Below are 19002 nucleotides of genomic sequence, written 5' to 3' on the forward strand. Positions count from 1 at the left end.
GCCGCCGTGGGGCCCAGGCCGCTCCTCGCCTCCGCTGCGCCTCTTCCAGCTCAGGATCGGGACCGGGGGGGCGCGGGAGGGAAGGGGGCGGGCCCGCCCCGGCGCTGCCCAATGAGAGCGGCGAGGACGGGCGCTGGGGGCGGGGCGGAGGCGGCCGTCGGCCAATGGGGGCAGGGCGGAGGGCGCACTTGGAGCGGGGCGAGAGTGAGGCAGGAGGCGAGTCGGGGCTCGGGACGCGCGGGGGACGGGCACAGCCAGCCGCCGCCGCTCCCCGCACACACCGCGCCGCCAACCGGGAACCGCGGACCAACGGACTGAGGGACGCCGCCTCCCGGAGGGGGCAGCGGGCGGAGCCGCCACCCGGAGGAGAAGTTTGGCCGAAGCCGCCGCCGCCGAGAGAGAGGAAACTTTCCTCGGGGGGCCGGAGGCGGGGGCGGCGGGAAGGAGCCCGGCCAGGGGGCTTCCAGAGGCTCCCCCGGCCCAGGCCGGGCTGCGGCGGCGGGGATGTACCTGGCAGCGGTCTCGGCGGGGAGGAGACGCCCGGGCGGAGACGGCGGCCGGCACCTGGCGGGGTGGCTGCTCCTGCTGGCCCTGCTGCTGCTGCTGGGCGAGTCGGGGACGCGGGCTCTCGTCTGCCTGCCCTGCGACGAGTCCAAATGCGAGGAGCCCAAGAGCTGCCCCGGCAGCGTCGTGCTGGGCATCTGCCGCTGCTGCTTCATGTGCGCCCGGCAGCGGAACGAGAGCTGCGGGGGAGTCTATGGGCTGCACGGGGCGTGCGACCGCGGCTTGCGCTGTGTCATCCGCCCGCCGCTCAACGGGGACTCCATCACCGAGTACGAAGTGGGGGTCTGCGAAGGTGAGACCGCCGGGACCCCCTCCATCCTTCCCTCTATCCATCCATCCATCCCTCCATCCCTCCATCCCCGGGTTGGGGTGCCCAGTGGGCGCCGGGAAAGGGAGGAGGGCGCACCTAAGATGTTTTAGGCGCCGGTGCTCCCTCCTTCCCTTCCCTTCCAGCCCGCCCCGTCCCATCTGCGTCTAACCTTCCCATCCTCTAACCTTCCCTGCTTAAAAACCCCCGCAAACTCCTACTTAGAACTTTCGCCCTTAATTTTCCTTACCCTAAACTTCAGGGTTTTACTAATTCTCCGTGGCGTGTCACTGGTATACGGCTAATAGCTTGTATGAGCTGCTGATGCCCAAGTAAAATTCCTTGATAAAAGGCTCGGGAAGAGTTTGGCAGATGGAGACCGGCCAGGTCAGTCGTGCACATTGATGCCTGTTCCGTATTCCCTCCTGTGTAAAGGAACAACAAAGGCTGATCATCTGTTATAAAGTTTTCTTTCCTGTTCCTGTCATTTAATATCTCCCTGCCTGTCCTGCTTGCCATATAATGATAATAAGGGGTGGCTTTTTCCCTGCTGGAGCATCAAGGAGGGGAAAACACCCACGGTAGAACTCCTCTCAAAGTCACTTCTTGTGAGGTGATGAATTGGTATGAAATGCAAAAAGGACTTTACCCCCCTTCCGGTTTTTATCTATCAGAATTCCTAATATTTATTTTTTTTATGTGTTATAAATTAGTGAAAGGCCAGAGACAAATTTTTAGTCTTTCTTTCTCTTTTACCTCCAATTGCCTTTTCCCCCAAGTTGAGGAGAAACATGGCGCTGTAAAGAGATGGCAAATAAGCAGTAGTTTGGGAAATGTATAAATGTATATGTGATTGGGAGCGGGAGCTTCGACAATTCTGGAAAAGGAGACGGCAGCGGTCTCCTCTCGGCGGGTAGAGGGCAGTAGAAAGTCCAGAGAGCTGGTGAGGCAGCATCTGTCCAAAAAAACTTGCATTTAAAATGATGCACTATTTTAAGAAAGCTGAACCGGGTCATTTTTAGTGGGCAGTTGACCTTTGTCCTGGCGCTCGCTCGTTATTAGTTTAAAACTCCATTTGCCTCGATAACAAATAAATTGCAAAGCAGTGCACGCAGTCTGTCCCCACCTGTGCTGATGCTTGGGTAAAATGAGCTCTAGGTTAAAAGCTGGATTTTTAAGCATTTTAAAATGTCTCTTAACTATTTTGAAGATTTTGGTTGGGACTGTGTCGTTGAATTATGTACACTGCTGTAGTCTCTTATTTTTAATATGTATTGAAAAAGTTTTTGTAAATAGAAAAGTACAAGCAGAGGTACTTGGAAAACCTACCTGGTTTTGCAGGAGTTTCTCTTGTCGTGTGTTTTTGAGTAAAAGCTGGGCCATCTCGATGGTTAAAGGAGCTAAAAGCCTACAGTCATTAAAGGCTTTAATGTTCCAGTTCTCTTACTGTATCACAGTATGGACATCTCTGGCAGTTTAGGAGTATTTCATTCCTTTGAAGTGATGCAATCTGTACATTGCTATAGTTCAACTCATAACACGTCCCATCTACTGTTGAAAATAGTATGAAGCATTTGTTGGCAAGATTGTGTTTCAATTAGTGTTGTGGTTAGAAACTAGTTCCAGCTGTCCCTATAGCAATAGTCCTGGGGGATGGAGATAATGATCTATTAACTATAACTAAGGGAGATAACTTTCCTATTTAATTTTCTTATTTTAACTTACCTATGTCATTTTCATTCTCATAAATTAAAAGGAACTGAGCTGAGCTGTCAGCCTAATAAATAGTCCTGGAATAGTCCTATCAGTGAATTGTCAGGGAAGTGCCACATTCTAAGGAGCAGAGGTAATATGTTGTTCTTCCTGGTGCATGTTTTGCACATGAGGTGGCAGCAAGGATAAAAGGGTACTGATTGTACTGCCTCTGATCACTAAGATGAGGTTGAATAGCTCTGTTTTTTTGATTGTGATGACCTAAACAGTTGTTCAGTTGACAGGCACACATGCAACAGGCTGAGTAGTATTAAGCCATGCCTTTATCCGTTAACAGAATAAAGACTCTGCTTTTTTTATTGTCTTGCACATTGGGAGTGCAAGCCCTTTCCTTCCCCAGTCCAGTGAGGAGGAAATGGAAGTGTCTTATGGAATTTGTGAATAGAAATTCATGTTTTTACTTTCCTTCCTGTCTCTAGCCTTTTCTTTCATTGCAATTTTTTACACTGAAATGACCCCTACTGGCTACAGTTATAAGCATTTTTTTTGTATCATTTTTGAAGCTTCATCCCTGTCTTATTTCAGAGTATCAGCATATGCTAGGTTACAGAAGACTTTGAGAGCTGCAATAGCAACAGGTAGAAACACTGGTCTGCTAACTTGTTTTTAGCATTTGACACTCTTGACATAAACGAGTTCCCTAACACCTGACGGAGAAGTCTCCGTGGCATCTGTTGCTAGTAGCTTCTCTTTCTGAAATTACAAACAGACTATTCTTTGTTAAAGCACTGTTTATTAATGAAATCTGTTGCTGAACCTGAGGGTTTTTTTACCTTTATCATTCTAAAAGCTGAAGGAAGTTCTTGTTTCTCTCACCACCTTAACTATTCACATCTCTAAGCAGTTCTACCATTCTGTTTCTGTTGTTATCCTGAAGTGAGCAAATGCCTTTCCTGAATGCAGTTGTATTCTTAGTAAGTAATTATTCTGAGGTCCTGGTGCTGGTAGCTGCACCTCCTAAAGAGCATTCTTGAGAGAGTTTGCACACCTCCAGCCTCTGCTGACTTTACAACATCCTTTACAGGGGTTTGCTGGATTAGTTCTGCGAGGTGTTGAGAGGCTACACCCCCTTCCAAAGACTCAAGGTTGAGAAATTTTGAATGCAAAACATGAACTACCCTTAGTATCTAACTTTAAAGGTGGTCCTAGAGCCACCACTGAATCAGACTGAAGTTCTCCAGAAACACTTTAGCTTTGGCTTCTGCAGCTGGGCAGGGCTCTGGCTTTCCAGAGGATCAGAGAGCCTTGAAAAAGCTCTGCCAAAGAAGTTAGGTTACTCTATGAAGGCATTTCTTGAGATGACTGTCTTGTCTGTTTCCATCCTTCCCCAGTTTCTGGTGCTATTAGATGAAGAGGCCTAGCTTGCTTTGCCAAACTTTTCAAAGTCGTGATAGAAGCAAATAATATAACACTGAAAATGATTAGAAATAATTTTTGACTGTGTAACAGAAACGTAAGTTTTGTGATATATTTGAAATACATAGTTAACAAAACCACCAGTCTGAAGGTGTTCTTAGTTTCTCTTTAGAATATACTTCCATATGAATTAGCCTCTAGGTAGACATTGAAAGAAGGTATCACTGTGCAACTAGCTTACCAATAATATCTATTACTTTGTTTGGTTTTGGTTTGTTAGCATGGTTTTAGTGGGGTTTGAGTGTGTTTTCTTGCTTTAGTTAGTTGGGGTCTTTTTTTTGGTGAGGGTATATAGTTACTGTTGTATTCTTTTTTCTTACTGTAGATAATTTAAGGCTTGCCTTGAGTACTTGAGGCTTGTTTGCCTAGTACATAACTTCTGAACCGAAGTTCCCTTGGGACCAGGAGAAGTTTGCTGTAGCAGATTTTAGGCAAGGATTGGGAAGTGTGTTTGTTAATCTTGTAGGATGATTCCTTACTGTGGCTAGTCCTAATCTCATTTATTGAATTACATCTTTTGGGGAGTTTGGAGCATTACAGTCTGGGGCAAGCTGGGAGAGCTTGGATGTGTCCAATTTCCTCTCCTCACCCATAAGTCTGCCTAGTTTTCCTCCCTGAGAAATATATAAGGGCACAGTGTATGGTATGTAGCTAAAGCTTAGTGAAACTGGAGCTGATGAGACGCATTTAGACCTTGAAAGCCTAGGGGTTTTTCAAAATTTGGAAGAGGAAAGCTGAGTTTGTTTCTTTATTTTGTTCAGGCATTGGTTTACATTTGTGCTAATGCAGTTCTTCCCTGCTTTACTAAAGTAAGAACAACCTACCTGCAGACTTGATAGTATTTTTATCATAAGTGACTTTGATAGCTAGTACCCTTTGGATAACCTTGTTTTCAGTTGTTTTCAGTCCTGTGCTCTCTAATGGGTCAATGGACACAAAGCCCTCAACTTGGTGCTCTGTTTTCAGACAGACTGCTATACTACATGCTTGGCTTCTTGCCTGTGATGCAGTCCAGACCCCTAAAGATCAGGCAGTATTTTGCTTTCCTTACAAGTTACTGAAGTTCAAGTAGTCTGGAAGTTGCATGTGGGTAACCCAGTTGTTTACATCACTTTGGACTGGAACAGTGCTGCCCAGATTTCTTAACTTTTTGTTTGGTTGGGTTTTTTCTTTGTTCTGCAGTGAGTGGCTGGGGAAATGTCCAAGTGGTTCTGATGTCCCTCAGTGCAAGTGCAAGTGCAAGTGGCAACATCAAATGTTAGAACTGATGATCTGTATTCATCAATATTAAGTGGTGTACCAATGGTTGTTGGTGTGAAGACAGTCAAAATACTTTGTTCAAAGGCTGTCAGCAATCCAGACTATCAGGGTGACAAACAGAAAAAAAATATTTATGTTGTCAAAAAGGAAAACCATCAGAAAAATTAGTTAAATTGTGTATCTGGAATGAGAAGTAGTTCTTTGGTGAAGATTCAGCTTCTGATATGCTAGTTTTGATCAAATTTACCAATTCCCTTCCCCTACTCCTCCTCCCTGCTGCCCCCAAAAACACTTACTAAGAGAATGCTGACTTCTTACACACAGACTGGATAATTTATAAGCTATTTCTATTCTGTATTCCATCAATGCTGAAATCTCAACATCAGTAAGAACATGTAACTCTGAGTGTGGCATGGAATTTGAATTGGATCAGGTGCTTATTTGACTTGGAAATGGTTTCCTCTCTGTTTCTGTGCATCGTGTTTCAATTTCAGAAATAACTTGGTTCCAGTATTTCAGCAAAAATTAAATTGAAAAGTCTAACAGATACGATGCAGGAATTAGTAGGATTTTGTTGTTGTGGATCAGCACAGTTAGTTTAAAACTAGAAATCTCACTGTGCATAGGCTGGATTGCTAAGTTTTTTAACTTTTGTAAAAGAACTATTATTTTTATTTAGTTTTAGTTTTTTAAAACTTTGTATAAGCATCCTCTCTGCTTCTGTGAATTTTTCCACAGAGAAAGTGATTATTTCACCAGGTTCCCCAAAATCATGATGCTTATAAAGATTTTTTTTTTTCCTTTTTAATTTTTTTTTAACTACCTTCAAACTTGCCCCTAGGCATCTTTGCTGGTTTAAGCACCCTCTAGCTAATTCAAGGATTCTTGCATAATTTAACTTCTTGCCTGGTACTTAGTCAACCAAAATGTTATTTCACTGACAGGCATATTATGCAATAATTAACCCATTAATATGGTTCAAAAATGCTGTCCTTTTCCCCTCCTTCCATTGTGCCCCCCTTCAGTATTCTTCATCTTAATAACCAAAGTTTATAGGATCTTACAGACAGAACCAAATGTTCTGTGTTTTAATGGATTAAATACTTTGTAGAGGTGACCTATTAAGTATCTCTTGTGACTTATAAACTGCTTTTCATTTGAGAATGCATTTAATCCACAGGGAATGTAAACTTGGAAATCATGAACTCAGGGTTTTGCCTGAGACTTTGAGTGACACAGGTTGGGTCTGACAATACTGGAATTTGGAAAATGACTAATATTGACACAGAAAGCTTATGTATATGGAGAAACTTACCCACATAAACTGAGATGGGAAGATAAATTTGCATAGAGACCATCTAGATTAAATTCCACATAAGCATGTGGATTAACAATAGTCCCTGGGGGAGCTCTCATCTAAACAGACTAGCCTGGCCTTGTTTTGGGGAAGGAAGCCCATGCTAATGTTTTGAGAAGAATGGAAGCAGTTCACACCTTTACCAGAGGCAATACTCAGTCTCCAGCAACTTTCACTGGGTTTAGTGGGTACTTAACTTGAGAATCTGCAAATCATGTTAACACCACCTTGTGGGTCATGATTGTGCAGGTCTTTATTAACACTGAATAAGAAAAGGAACTTGGGAACAAGGGTTGTGGGCAGGAGGAAAAGCACTGACTTTAGGCATGCACCAATTCCCATGTTCTTACTCATTCCCTAAACTTTAAGCCTTACATAACCACAGTTAGGCTTCAGTTCTTGGTTGGGGTTTGTTTGTTTGGATGGGCTTGGGTTTTTCTTTTTATTGGTGAAAAATCTAGCAAGTGTAATGTTTCTGAATCCAAGAGAGCCCATTCTATTGGGTTATTTATCCTTGAAATTAAAGTTTAGTGTTTTGCTACAGGCTGTGTTGTAATCTCCTCAAGATTTTTTCAGAAAGGCTGGATGTGTGTGTGGAAGTATTTCTTCCACTCACTGATGAGTTGTTGATAAGAAGCTGGGATCATACTGATGATGGTGTTACATGCACTGATGTAACCTGTGCTGCTTTCACAATAGAAATGACAAACTGAATGTCTATCTCTAAGTTAGGTTTTAGGAAAAGAAACCTTGAGGGTAATTCTAAATCCAGGCTTGAGTTTTCCCTGTAGTCTTCTGAGACTAGGAGATGAGGTGCAATTCCTCTGAAATAGGTTGTAATTATGGTGTTCAGTGGTGCTGCATTAATGACTGGGGGGCGGGAGTGGGAAAATATTTAGGATATCAGATTTCTACAATATGGACTGTTCTTGGTATAGGTTGCTTTACTCATGGCCCTCTTTCAGAATTTGTCTTTGACAAAACTTTTCCTATTCCCGTCAGCTTTGCCTTTGCCTAGCAGCTTCAGCAAGCTGCCAGCCAAGTGCTTGTTTGCAGTGAAGCTGATGCGTGCTGCTGTACATGCAGCCTTCTGAAGCTTGTGGGTGCAGAGTGCAGCTTGGGAAAATAAAAAGAAATTTGGAATTTAAGACTGCTTTGGAAAATGGTTATGAAGCTTTGGCCCTTTTCTGAGGCTTTAGCGATTATTTTTGCAAAGAATTTTCTAGAGCTAGAGGAAAAATTTGCTATGACAGCTGAAACACTGCTGTCCATGCTTGTTCTAATCAGGGGAGTACTGGCAGAGGCTTTTTCTGACCAGTTAAATCCTGGGACACAGTGCAGTGTTTTCAGTCAGCTATTTACAAACAAGACATGTTTCTGGTCATGGGATTAAAATAATTTGCTTGTGAGTCTTTTTTCAGGTGTGTAAATGGGTAGGGGTCAAACTTCAAAACTCATGAGTTATTATTTCAGACCATCTTTGGGGAAGGCTTTTGGAAGTACCATCTATTTTTGCTGTAGGGAACCCTAAGAGTGAAAGTCATAAAAAACCAAAAGATGAAACACATTCCTCCCCATCCCTCCCTCCATTCCCCCTTCCCCACACCCCCCAAAAAGGTGGGGAGAGGAATACCTGGAGAAGTAAAATATTCCAGACAGTGTGGGGAAAAGAAGACTTCTAAACTTGCAATAGTTGTCCAGGTCACATGCTTCACTTAACATTTCCTTGCCTTCCTCCAAACTTCTGTAGAGTTTCTAGAGATAATTCACTGGAAAGCTGGTCTGTTTAAATACTTTCTGCATTCCTTAGTATGAAATAACTGTCTTTCGAACACATGAAGAGCTGCTGCAGTGAAAATCTTTCTCATTACGTTGGGGATTTGATCACCTGAGATAAAGATAAAGCAGGCAGTCAGGTTGGAGACAAGTATTACATGCTTGTGTTTCTGAGGTATCTAAATGTTATGGTACAGTTCTGCTTTCTAGCTTTGACTAGAAATTTTCTCAGGCAGCTGCAAAACCCTTTTGTACTGCTGTATATTCCACACGAAGATTTGATCTTGGAAAATGGACCATTCCAAAATGTGGAAAAAAAAAAAAATGGTTTCTCACAAAACTCTCAGCTGTGTGTCTTACCATAAGAGTTTCTGCCGGCTGTAGTCCTTGATTCATGACTTCAGTGGAGGAATAAGTTGCAAAGGGAAGAGGATTGAAGCCAGTGTATGAGCTCAAACTCACTTTGAGGCTAGTCTTTCCTTCTGCTGCTTTTCAAGGTCTGGGGCTGAGTTTCAAGCATTCTTTCGTGGTAATTAGTCATTTCTATTGTTCAACTCCTCCAAAACATGAATTTCCTTTCCATCATTCTTTTTTCCTGTTCAAAGAGAAGCGAGAGTCTACTGGCAAGAAGCATTTCCTTATTTTTATTTTAGCAAGTTAGAATCCTTTCAGAGTGTCATACCATCTTAATGAATACCACTGATTTGAAAATGCTGTTGTGTATGTGAGTGTGCTGGAGGTCAGACCTGGGGTCTAGTTTCATGCAGGAGTTTCTGAAAGGTTCTCCCCCTCTGCCTCCCAGTTCCCAGAGGGCAGTACCAGTCTCAGAAAGGATTGCTTCTCTCTTATATTCAAATGCAGATTTAAAAGGATGCAAGAGTCTGTAAACTGTGACTTGGACAGTTTAATTTTCAGGTCCTCAATGTATTTTATGATGTCTTTGCTCTTCTCTGCATCCTAAGAGCTACAGGTGGAAGTAGCGGAGTAACATGCTGCAGTTAAATGTAAATTATAGGAGTTGACTCAATCCATTCCAGTTAAATTACAGTTCAAAAGGATAGAGTGGTAAACAGAAGATTATTGTGGGCAAAATGCTTGTGCATTTGTTTTCAACAGTGATACTTTAGTGATCATTTCAGTGTGTTTCTTGCTGTTTTTGAGGTGATGCATTATCTAAACTATGAAGGTGCACAGTATAGCATTCTCCAAACAATAGCTGATATTCATTAGATGTCCAGAAAGAAAGAGGAGGGTTGGGGCACAAAAGAGAAGTTTCTGTGGTAGGCAGGAGAAATCAAGAACTTGAAGGAAGGGAAAGAAAAAAATTAAACAATGGAGAAGCAGTCTCTAAAAAGGTCTTTCCTTGCTTGTACTTTTAGCTTGCACCAGTTTTGAGATGAACCTTTGCCAATGGGGAGTAATAAATAATAAATGTAACTATAGTGAGGTTGTGTGTGCCTTGGAAGTAAGGCTTAAAGTTAGTTTCTCAGTTAGTTTCTTGCTTTTCTGAAAACACAGGCAGCTCTTCAGGCAAAGAAGATGAATGCTTCAATCATGACCATCATGCTTTGCATGGTGCTGGTATGTAGGATTTAGTATGGAAGAAGTGATGGAATGCTGCTTACCAGAGACATATTTCTCAAGCTATTTCCCAGACTAGACCTGTTTAAGGACCTCTTGTTCAACTTGTTAATGCCTTAATCCTCTTCCCTACTTTAGATGCATGCTATGACAGGACTTGGGAATTCAGCAACCCAGAGCAATATGTGAATTTTTAGCAAGCTGAAACATTTGCTTTGCAGAAAACAAGTGATTATATGAATGATAGAAGAGAAAAGGAAAAGAGTTTGGAATTAATGTGAAGTCTCCCTTCCTGTGTGGCTTCCTTTTGGTATGAAAGCACAGTTAGAAGAATTAAAAAGGTATTATGTCCAAGACTTAACTTTGATCTGAGTAAATGCAGAACTACTTTATTATCTGGAACTTGCCTGAATGAGTTGGAAAGAGTGGGGAACTGCATGCAGATAGAAATTATTTGAAAGAGAAATGACTTTGAAGCTGTAGTTATGAACCTGCTGGGAGCATTTGAACTGCTATGAGGCTTGTGTGCAAAAGGTACTTATGTGACCATATAACAAGACTCCAGTGACAACTCAGGATGGCTAAAAAGAGCAGCCCTTTACCTGATCATGCCAGCACAATGAGATGGTGAAAATCAGTGCTAAACAAAGATCAGTTTGGATGAAAACTAGTAGTTTACTTAGGCTTCTTTTCAGCTGCATTGCTTCTAAAAACTCCAGAGTGTCAAGTACATACTTGATTTAAGTGTCTTAGAAATAGCTAGGGGATAGGATGTGCATACCAAGGTTTGAGGCAGATTCCTATATTTGGGGTTTGTTGCCCCTGCTTGTGGAGAAATAAAGCTTTCACAAATTATTACTCTTCAGTTTCTTTGCTGACATCATCCAGATTTGAGAGGTAGGCATAAAAAACCAGTCTTTTGAAAAAGAAGCCATAGAGGTCAAGCAGGGCATGCAGGAAAATGTATACAGCTGGAATGGTTTGTGAACTGTCCCAGGTCCCAAACCACTGGCATGTACAAGTTTATTTTTTGAATAGTCCCCAGAACATGATGACTTTTGTGAGTAATAGAGACTAGATTATATGTTTTGTACAAGTTATTCTATTGTCAGTTGAATATTACTGATCTCTAAAGGTGTGAGCTGTACTGGACCACTGTTTATCTGCATCAAGTTTCCAAAGCTTGGAATTAAGGGATATGCTGGATATTCACATCCCTTTAGGTTATGTGAATACTTTCATGTGGTTGTACCTTCCATTAAAAAGAATTTTGTTCTGCCTGTATTGACGTGACTTCTGAGAGTTTGTTCAAAGTGGTAAACAATTATTCATCTAACAGGACCTTGAAATTCTGTTCATAAAAGGACTGAATCAACTGGGAAAAGGAGTGAGTCTTCAGTCTGCACGAAAAATCATGATAGACTTGGCACTGATTTACTGAACTAAAATAAGCTCTTGCTACATGTTTGCTACTTCATTGATGGAAATCTTGTTTCTAAATAAGCTTGTGTGAAAAGCAGGCTAGTAGAAGATGTGCAGGCTAAAACTGGATTTGCATTCTTCCTGTCTGAATGTAACTTTTTTCTATTCACATCAAGTAATGAAAAATAAACACCTTCTTTGAAGATTCAGCATGTTAGAAGTATAGCCTGAACAAGCATTACTGAGCGATTTCTCTTCTCATTAAGACTTTAATGGACTGAGCTAATTTTTGAGGTGTGTGGCAGTGAAGACTTTAGGTGCACCTACTATTTCCTTTTCTGGAAACTTATGAGAGCAGGGCTGAGGGTGCATGCACTGCCTCTGGGCTCCTGTTCTGCACCCAGGAGTGCAGGAGGAGTGTCAGAAACAGAGAGCAACACAAACACTTTAAGCTGTTAGGCTGATCATGATGAAGCTGTGGTCCTTGCAGGTACAGAGTTTCAAACAGCAAATCCTGGGCCATAGGTGTAGCTTGTGTTCTTATCTTTAGAGGGATTGCTGCTGTGACTTCTAAAATACAAATTGTCCAGGCTGTATTCCGGCTTCTCAAAAACAGGATGTATTATTGTTCTCCAAATTCTCAGGGTTTTTTTTTTTTTTCCCTTGTATGCATGGCCTTATCACAATGAGTGTCCCAAGCATTACTGGAGAGGAATCTTCCTTTGAAAGAATTTTAATAGTTTCTCTTCAGGAACTTCTGCGCTTCCTTTGACTTTCATTGATAGAGTGCTGTATTGGATGATAGGTTAAGCTAGAAAAAAAAAATTACTTCCTCGGGTTACTGACTACTCTTCCTTTGTTATTTTTTATGGAGAAGAGCCATGAGGTTCCCATGGAGGTTCCCATCTTCGCATCTAAAATGGACTTTTTTGTTTATCAGTGCTTTTTTGTCAGCAGAGTACTTTGCCAGCTCACAATAGAAGGCGAGGAGTTTGTTGTACAGGGAGAAATATACCTTTGAGAATCTGCTGTGACACTTCCTGTAGATCATGTACAGTACTGAATTGGTAAACAGCTCTGCCTAGATTTTTATTTTTTTCCAAAACAGGAAAAACTTCAGGTTAGCAGATATTCTGAAAGAATTTACTTGCCAACGTCAGCATATGTGTGTATATACTGTTATTTGCTATTAGTTTTTAGGCTTCTGTTGAGCATCAGGCTACTGAATGACAGTTTTGTATTTGCTGTGGCCTCTCATACTGGAGGACAGCCTCTGATAACCCCAACAACAAGAAGAAACCCACCCTGGTTTAACTGGAGGATATTTTAACTTTTTTAAAGTGTTTCTTGGCAGGATCTATATTGGAAACTTGCTTGTTGATGATAAATAAAATTGGCGTGAACTACTTAGAATGCACAATGGGAGTGCTGCTGTGAATGTTAGGATATAAAGATTGAAAATACCTATTTTTCCTTTTGTTGTTAGTAGAAGTTAGTGGACTCTATGGAATTGTTTTGTAGCACTAAATTTTCCCAGCTTGTCTGTCTATAAAACATCTGGTGTTGTGTAGTGAAGAATACATAATGCCCAGTTTAGTTTCTTCTATCTTGCTTAAAAAAGGCATGTGATAGGACAAGAAGGAATGGTTTAAAACTGAAAGAGACTAGGCTTATATTTGATTTTAGAAATAAATTCTTTACTGTGAGGGTGGTAAGCCCTGGAACAGGTTGCCCAGAGATGTTGTCAATGCCCTGGAAGTGTTCAAGGCCAGGCTGGATGCAACTTTGAGCAACCTGGTCTAGTGGAAGGTGTCCCTGTCCATGGCAGGGGGGTTGGAACAGGCTGGTCTTGAAGGTCTCTTCAAATCCAGGGTGTTCTGTTTTTCTACCTTGATTAATCTTCAGAGTTTGGTGGGATGTTGCTGTACGTGCACTTGATCTAGGGAAACTGAGGTACTGTAGGACTGGTAATCAATGCAATTCTGGATTGACTAGATTTGTATTTCTTTCTGGAGGGGGGGGAAAAAAGTAAATCTCATTGCACGTGGCCTCTTAGAAGAAGATGGACAGTTGTAGAGTGGGAACGCCAGTTACACACATTTGACAGAACTGATTCAAAAGGAACAGAGTTATTTAAGCAGAGAGACTCATCCTGGCCCCACTATCCCTAGACCCTTGACACCAAGCAGTGCAATGTGCTTGATCAATTCTCCAAGAATATGTATGATAATTCAGGGCTGCTGGAAAACTCATTTTTGATCATATAACAGAATCAGAGGTCTGGCATATTTTCTGTAATAAAAAGTTATCTCTGTGGAGCGAATTCTATGTGAAGCACTTTTTAATCATCTTTTAAAATGCTCTCTTTCTGACTCAATTTTGACTTCTGTAACAGTTGCAGATTCTGTACAATGTTCTCACTTCCATTATAAATATAACTTCATCTATCTGTAAAAGTTATTTCTGTTAGAATAGTGCTCACTTGTACTACAGTTATGCGTTTTCCTGAGATGCCATGGTTTTTCATACAGATGGAAGTAAACAATGCCTGTTGCTCTAGCAAAATGGGCAGTAAAATGTCTGGAAGACATAGTATTTGGCAAATCCCACTGTTTAGATTAATCTGTTTTTTTTTAATGTTATCTTCTGTTTAGCACTGTGTTGAACTTGAAGTGAATCGCACCCAACTCTAAAGCAGCTGAAATTTATGTGCTGCAGCTGAAATCCAGTAGTGAGTGAGTTTGTTTGTTTATTTTAGATGAAAACTGGGATGATGATCAGCTTCTTGGATTTGAACCGTGCAATGAAAACCTTATAACAGGTTGTAACATAATAAACGGGAAGTGCGACTGTGACACCATTCGGACCTGTAATAATCCATTTGAGTTTCCAAGCCGGGATACTTGTCTGTCAGCCTTGAAAAGGATTGAAGGTAAGCACTCCTCTTCAGTAATTCAGAGTTAGTAATTTTTTCTGTGTAGTTGATGAAAAACTAGAGATATAGTGTATATGTTTAAGGATGACTTGTGTAGTTTCAGATACCTCTGGTCTTCTGCATTTCAGAAAACAGGTGTATGTTTTAGAGGAAAATAGTACCTCTCAAGCTTGGAATTCCAAATGCTTAAGTTTAAGATGACAAAAAACATGCTTGGTGTGCTGTGATGTTTGCAGATTTTAAGACTAGACGGTTCTGTTTGTAGTTTGTGGTAGCTACCTTTGCTTATCTTCAGCTGCAGAGCAGTGTGGAACACTCCTTAGGTGTGTTGATGTGACTGAATTGTGAATAAATACAGTGGATTTTAAGTGTAAAGGCATAGAAAAAGGAATTGTTACTGATTATACTTATATCTTTTATTATATGAATGTAGAAAATGCTATTTTCTTGAAGTTTACATAACCTTACCTTACTGCTCGTATTTTACGGTTCCTATGTTCTTTTGATAAGATATGTATTAGGCCCCATATGTTTATGCTTATGCATGCATCCATATTTGTTTTGCTTTTTTTTTTTCTTTTTGTTGCTTATGGCTAAACTGGAAATGAGTTGGCTCAAATATATCCAGCTGGAATTAAATTTGCATGGTGTATTTCTGGATTGTTCTGAACAGCAATTAAAGGAGTGATCTTGGACCATTTAGATGATGCTGTAAAAACTGTTTATTCTCCAAAGTGTTCAGGAGTTGATTAGTGGTGTGGACCTGCTAATTAGACTACTTTAAACCAATGTTTAAAGCATTGAAAAAGTTAATGTAGTTATAAGGCTACTGACCATATTTTAAGTTAGGAGAATCCTTGACTTAAAGAAGTGTGATGTGATGTCATTTCTTGTACTTCTCTTGTGTCAGGAAAATTGATTTTGTGCTACAGACTTACATGAAGATGTTGTGAGAAGCTGAAGAAACATTCTCATGATTGTTGTTCATGATGTTGCTCACTAAAGGTGTACAAGTGCTTGGTCTTGGATTTTTGTGGGGATTTTTCCTTTTGTAGCCCTAGGAAGAGCAGAGGCAGAACCTTTGGTCTGTTGTTGTTGTGATAGTGGGTGATAGCACGTGTGGGTTCTTCAGTCTTACCACTTCTTTTTTGACTTGTGAATATGTGACTAAGTCTGTACTACTTCAGCAGGACTCCACTGGCATGGCAGTTCATTGTGTGTTTAACTCACTATGAAAATCTGCTGTGGGTTGTCTTTTTGTGCTTTGCAGCCTTGGAAGAAATGGACTTAACTTGGGGAATGGCATAGCTGAAGCAGGTTGATTCTGAGTCACTCGCTTTCAGTGAACTCTTTTTTTCAGCTAAATTTTCATTTTAAAGCATCAGCATTTTATAATTAGCCATGAGGTAACAATATTCTACATGTAAACTGTCTGGTATAAGAGCTGGAGTGGAGTTATTTTTTCAGAGGTGTAATTTTCTTTTTTTCCCCTCAGTTTTTTTTTTCTTTGTGGAGCAGGGGGGGAGGGGTGTTCTTCCAAAGCCTCAGACTGTGGGGCACCAGTAGAAGTGTTTAGGGCCTGTTAACTTTTAATTTTTCACAGTTGGAAAGGATGGCTGATGCAAGTGTTGAAGCAACAACGGTACCTTTAAATAACAGAAGTCTGGCAGTTATGACTTGAGTGTTATAACAGTCCAGCTTTTACTCATAAGAATGTGAATTTGCATTTGCATCCTCAGACCGTCAGACTGTACCACTGAGGGATGTTGGAAGGTAAATCCCTTTGTATTTCCTAATAGACAGGCAGAAGTCATAATATAATTTTGATTTCTGCATTTTACAGATGTAGTCTGTTAAATTTGCCTACTGAGTTTTGCACTGTAAATGCTTCTCCAACTAGGATTGGTAATTGAATGCTGACTGCTAATAGAGGTTGTGTCTTTAAATGCATTAGTCCTTGTTTTGGTAATTAAAACCAAAGTAATGCTTCATCCTGTACCTAAGCTAACGGAAAAGAAGAATAACTTTTTTCCACTGGTGCTTGCCACGTCCCTGTTTGCTAAGCAAGCCAAGTCTCTTAGGTAAAATGGAATAGACACTTTGGTGTGTCCGAGCCAGTATTTATTCCTTGAATATGTCAGGTTTTCAGATTTTAGTACTCTGAAAATGAAATTCAACCACTTGGAAAGTCCACCTGAAACATGGCTTAGGTGGTACACAAACCAGAGGGCTCAATGAGCATGTTAAAATAGAGAAATCTCAGTTTATTTCAGGCAAGATAAATCTTAAAGTGTAGTGTCATGTAAAAAGGGGTGATTCATAAGATCTGTTAAATATGTCAAATTAAGATTTTCCTGAAATCTGAAGTACTGATGTATAGTTCACTCTTTTGGCTTGTCTGTTAAAGACAATAGCAGGAAGATTTGAAACTAGTAATTTAAACCTTTAAATACTCTAATAGAATCTGTTGCCATGGAAAGTGGCAACTATAGGAGGGTAGTCTAACTTCTCTCTCCTAACCACACTTTACATGGATAATTAAATACACAGTGTGATTAAAAAGACATAAGTTGAATACCTGAATAATGGATACACCATAATCAGAGGTTCTGAAGAAAACTGCGCAGATTGCTGAAAGCCTGCAGATAAGGAATCTGTTGCATAGATACAACCTGACAAAGTAACAAACAGTGAGCTGAAAGCTGGAATCCTGTTTTCCATATAGGAATGTGCTAAGGGATTGAGGCTTTTGCATGTACTTCATTTTCTTGTGCCTTTTTCTGCTAACATCTTCCCTTTCAAGAGCCTTTGCAGTCATCTTCCTTCTTTATCTGGTTTGCCTTATACTTAAGCTTTTCAGCTGTGTGTGGTCTTCTCTTCTGGGCTTGATATCAATTCTAGCTTTCTTATTCTGTTAACCTAAAGTTTTCTCTTGCTCACTTCATGTAGGATCTTTCTTTTCCTATTGGCTTGGGTTCTGCATGCCTTCCTGGGCTCTTCATATTTCATTCCGACTTTACCTCTCTGTCCCTTTCTTTGCCTACCTATTTAATTCTGTTTATATCCCAGCTCACTTAAAACAACTTCCTCTATCCCTCCTTCCCAAAATCAGATCATATGGGCTCTAATGTCATGTTGTTGAGATGTCATTGACAGGCCCTGGAGCCATGTTCTTTATTTTGTCTCCCTGAGAATTGCTCTACCCTGTTCTGGGAAAGCCTATAATGAGAAGAAATTAATCCCTACTTAATTGTGTGTAACCTCTTCAGGGCACTGATGTCTGTAGGGAGAGTAGAGTGGTGAGGCTAAAGTGCAACTTTCAGTAATGCAGGTACTCAAGGCAATTGTTGTCTCCCTCCCTTGCCTTTGTTTTCCTGGAAAACAGTAGGATTAGATACATTTGAAAGGATTGGTAGCCAAATTCTGTCTAATTTTCATGTAGACATGCTGGAAATGTTTAAAGAGCTGTTACTTCAATAGAGTATAAAGCATAAAGGACATTTATGCTTAGAGGCCTCCCAACTCCATCACCAGGCTTGAAGTGCCTGTTTCTCTCCATGGACCATCAGTGACTTTTCGTAGAGAGGGTTTAAATGGAGGGCATGAACCATCCTACTATGAGGAAATGCACACATTTGGGCCTAGAAAGAAACTGTCTGGAAAAGCTATTGTATACCTAGTAATAATAATACTAACAATAATAGATTCCTGTCTTGTGGTGTTTGGGTTTGGTTTCATTTTTGTTATTGTTGTTTAAAATGCTTTTGGTTATTGTCTTGATGAGTGCCTGTTCTGATATGGTTCAGGAAATCCTGTGTTCTTGAGCTTAGAAAGCTTGTTTTTATTCAGGAGCCTGCTAATAATGACAGCTTGGTTGAACTTGGACTGCTGGAGTGGACTGTGAAAAATACGGCCAGGAAAGTGACGAGATGTCTTCTGTTTGTGAGCCACAGTTAACAGACAGGAGTCTTAATAAACTGCATCTATGCATTCTTGCAGTCACAATTTGTGAAGAATTAGCTGCAGCCAAAAGAGTCAGTTTTTCAGACTTGGTGTGAGATGCTGAGGATCGGGGATGAGGAATTAAGAGAGGAAGTAATTTGTTTTCATCAAGATAAATTTGTCGGGCATCGGTAGGAAGTAGCATGGAAAACTTGTAATGTAGTGCTTGTTCATTTAGCTGAAAATCTAATTTCAATTACTCCAGTTCTGCAGTCTTCTGCTTTTTCTCCCTCTATGCCCAACTGGCACTAGTTCAGATAGCCCTACAGAGCTTTAAAGAACAGGAACCTAAGGATGTTCTTGAGCCTGCTGCTCCTCCTCTACTAGAGCAGGCCTGGATATGTGCTCTTATGAGCTGCTGCTTCAGAGGCATTATCAGGTCTTCAAATGATAGCTGATTTCTTACTAAAAGTTCCCTGCTAGAATAGCTATCTCCTCTTCCCTCTAGGAAGTGAAGGGGAAGTTGGGGGTCAGTGTATCCAGTCTTTCACTAAGTGGGCTGGGTTCTCTTAAACTGATTTAATAAAAACTTTGGACTTCTTGAATCTTGGCAGATTCTTTCAAAAAGTTTGCTTTGATAATACCAGGTTGTGATGTGATACAGACAAA

At 40.9% G+C, this 19002-nt stretch overlaps 1 protein-coding gene across 2 annotated transcripts in view; it reads left to right on the forward strand.

Annotated features, from left to right (window-relative positions):
• The first annotated feature begins 489 nt into the window (after window positions 1-489).
• Window positions 490-19002, forward strand: part of CRIM1 (cysteine rich transmembrane BMP regulator 1) — a 168882-nt gene continuing 150369 nt past the window's right edge. Inside the window, exons 1-2 of one of the 2 annotated variants that reach the window (XM_083857559.1) lie at window positions 490-856; window positions 14215-14388. In XM_083857559.1, the coding sequence (XP_083713685.1) occupies window positions 505-856; window positions 14215-14388 (526 nt within the window). In that variant the 5' untranslated portion in view covers window positions 490-504. Of the gene's footprint in view, window positions 857-14214; window positions 14389-19002 lie in introns of those variants that run through there. The other variant, XM_083857561.1, reaches the window with a different exon arrangement.

Source organism: Zosterops lateralis (genome assembly GCF_965231275.1).
Source record: "Zosterops lateralis genome assembly, chromosome: 3".
Taxonomy (NCBI): domain Eukaryota; kingdom Metazoa; phylum Chordata; class Aves; order Passeriformes; family Zosteropidae; genus Zosterops; species Zosterops lateralis.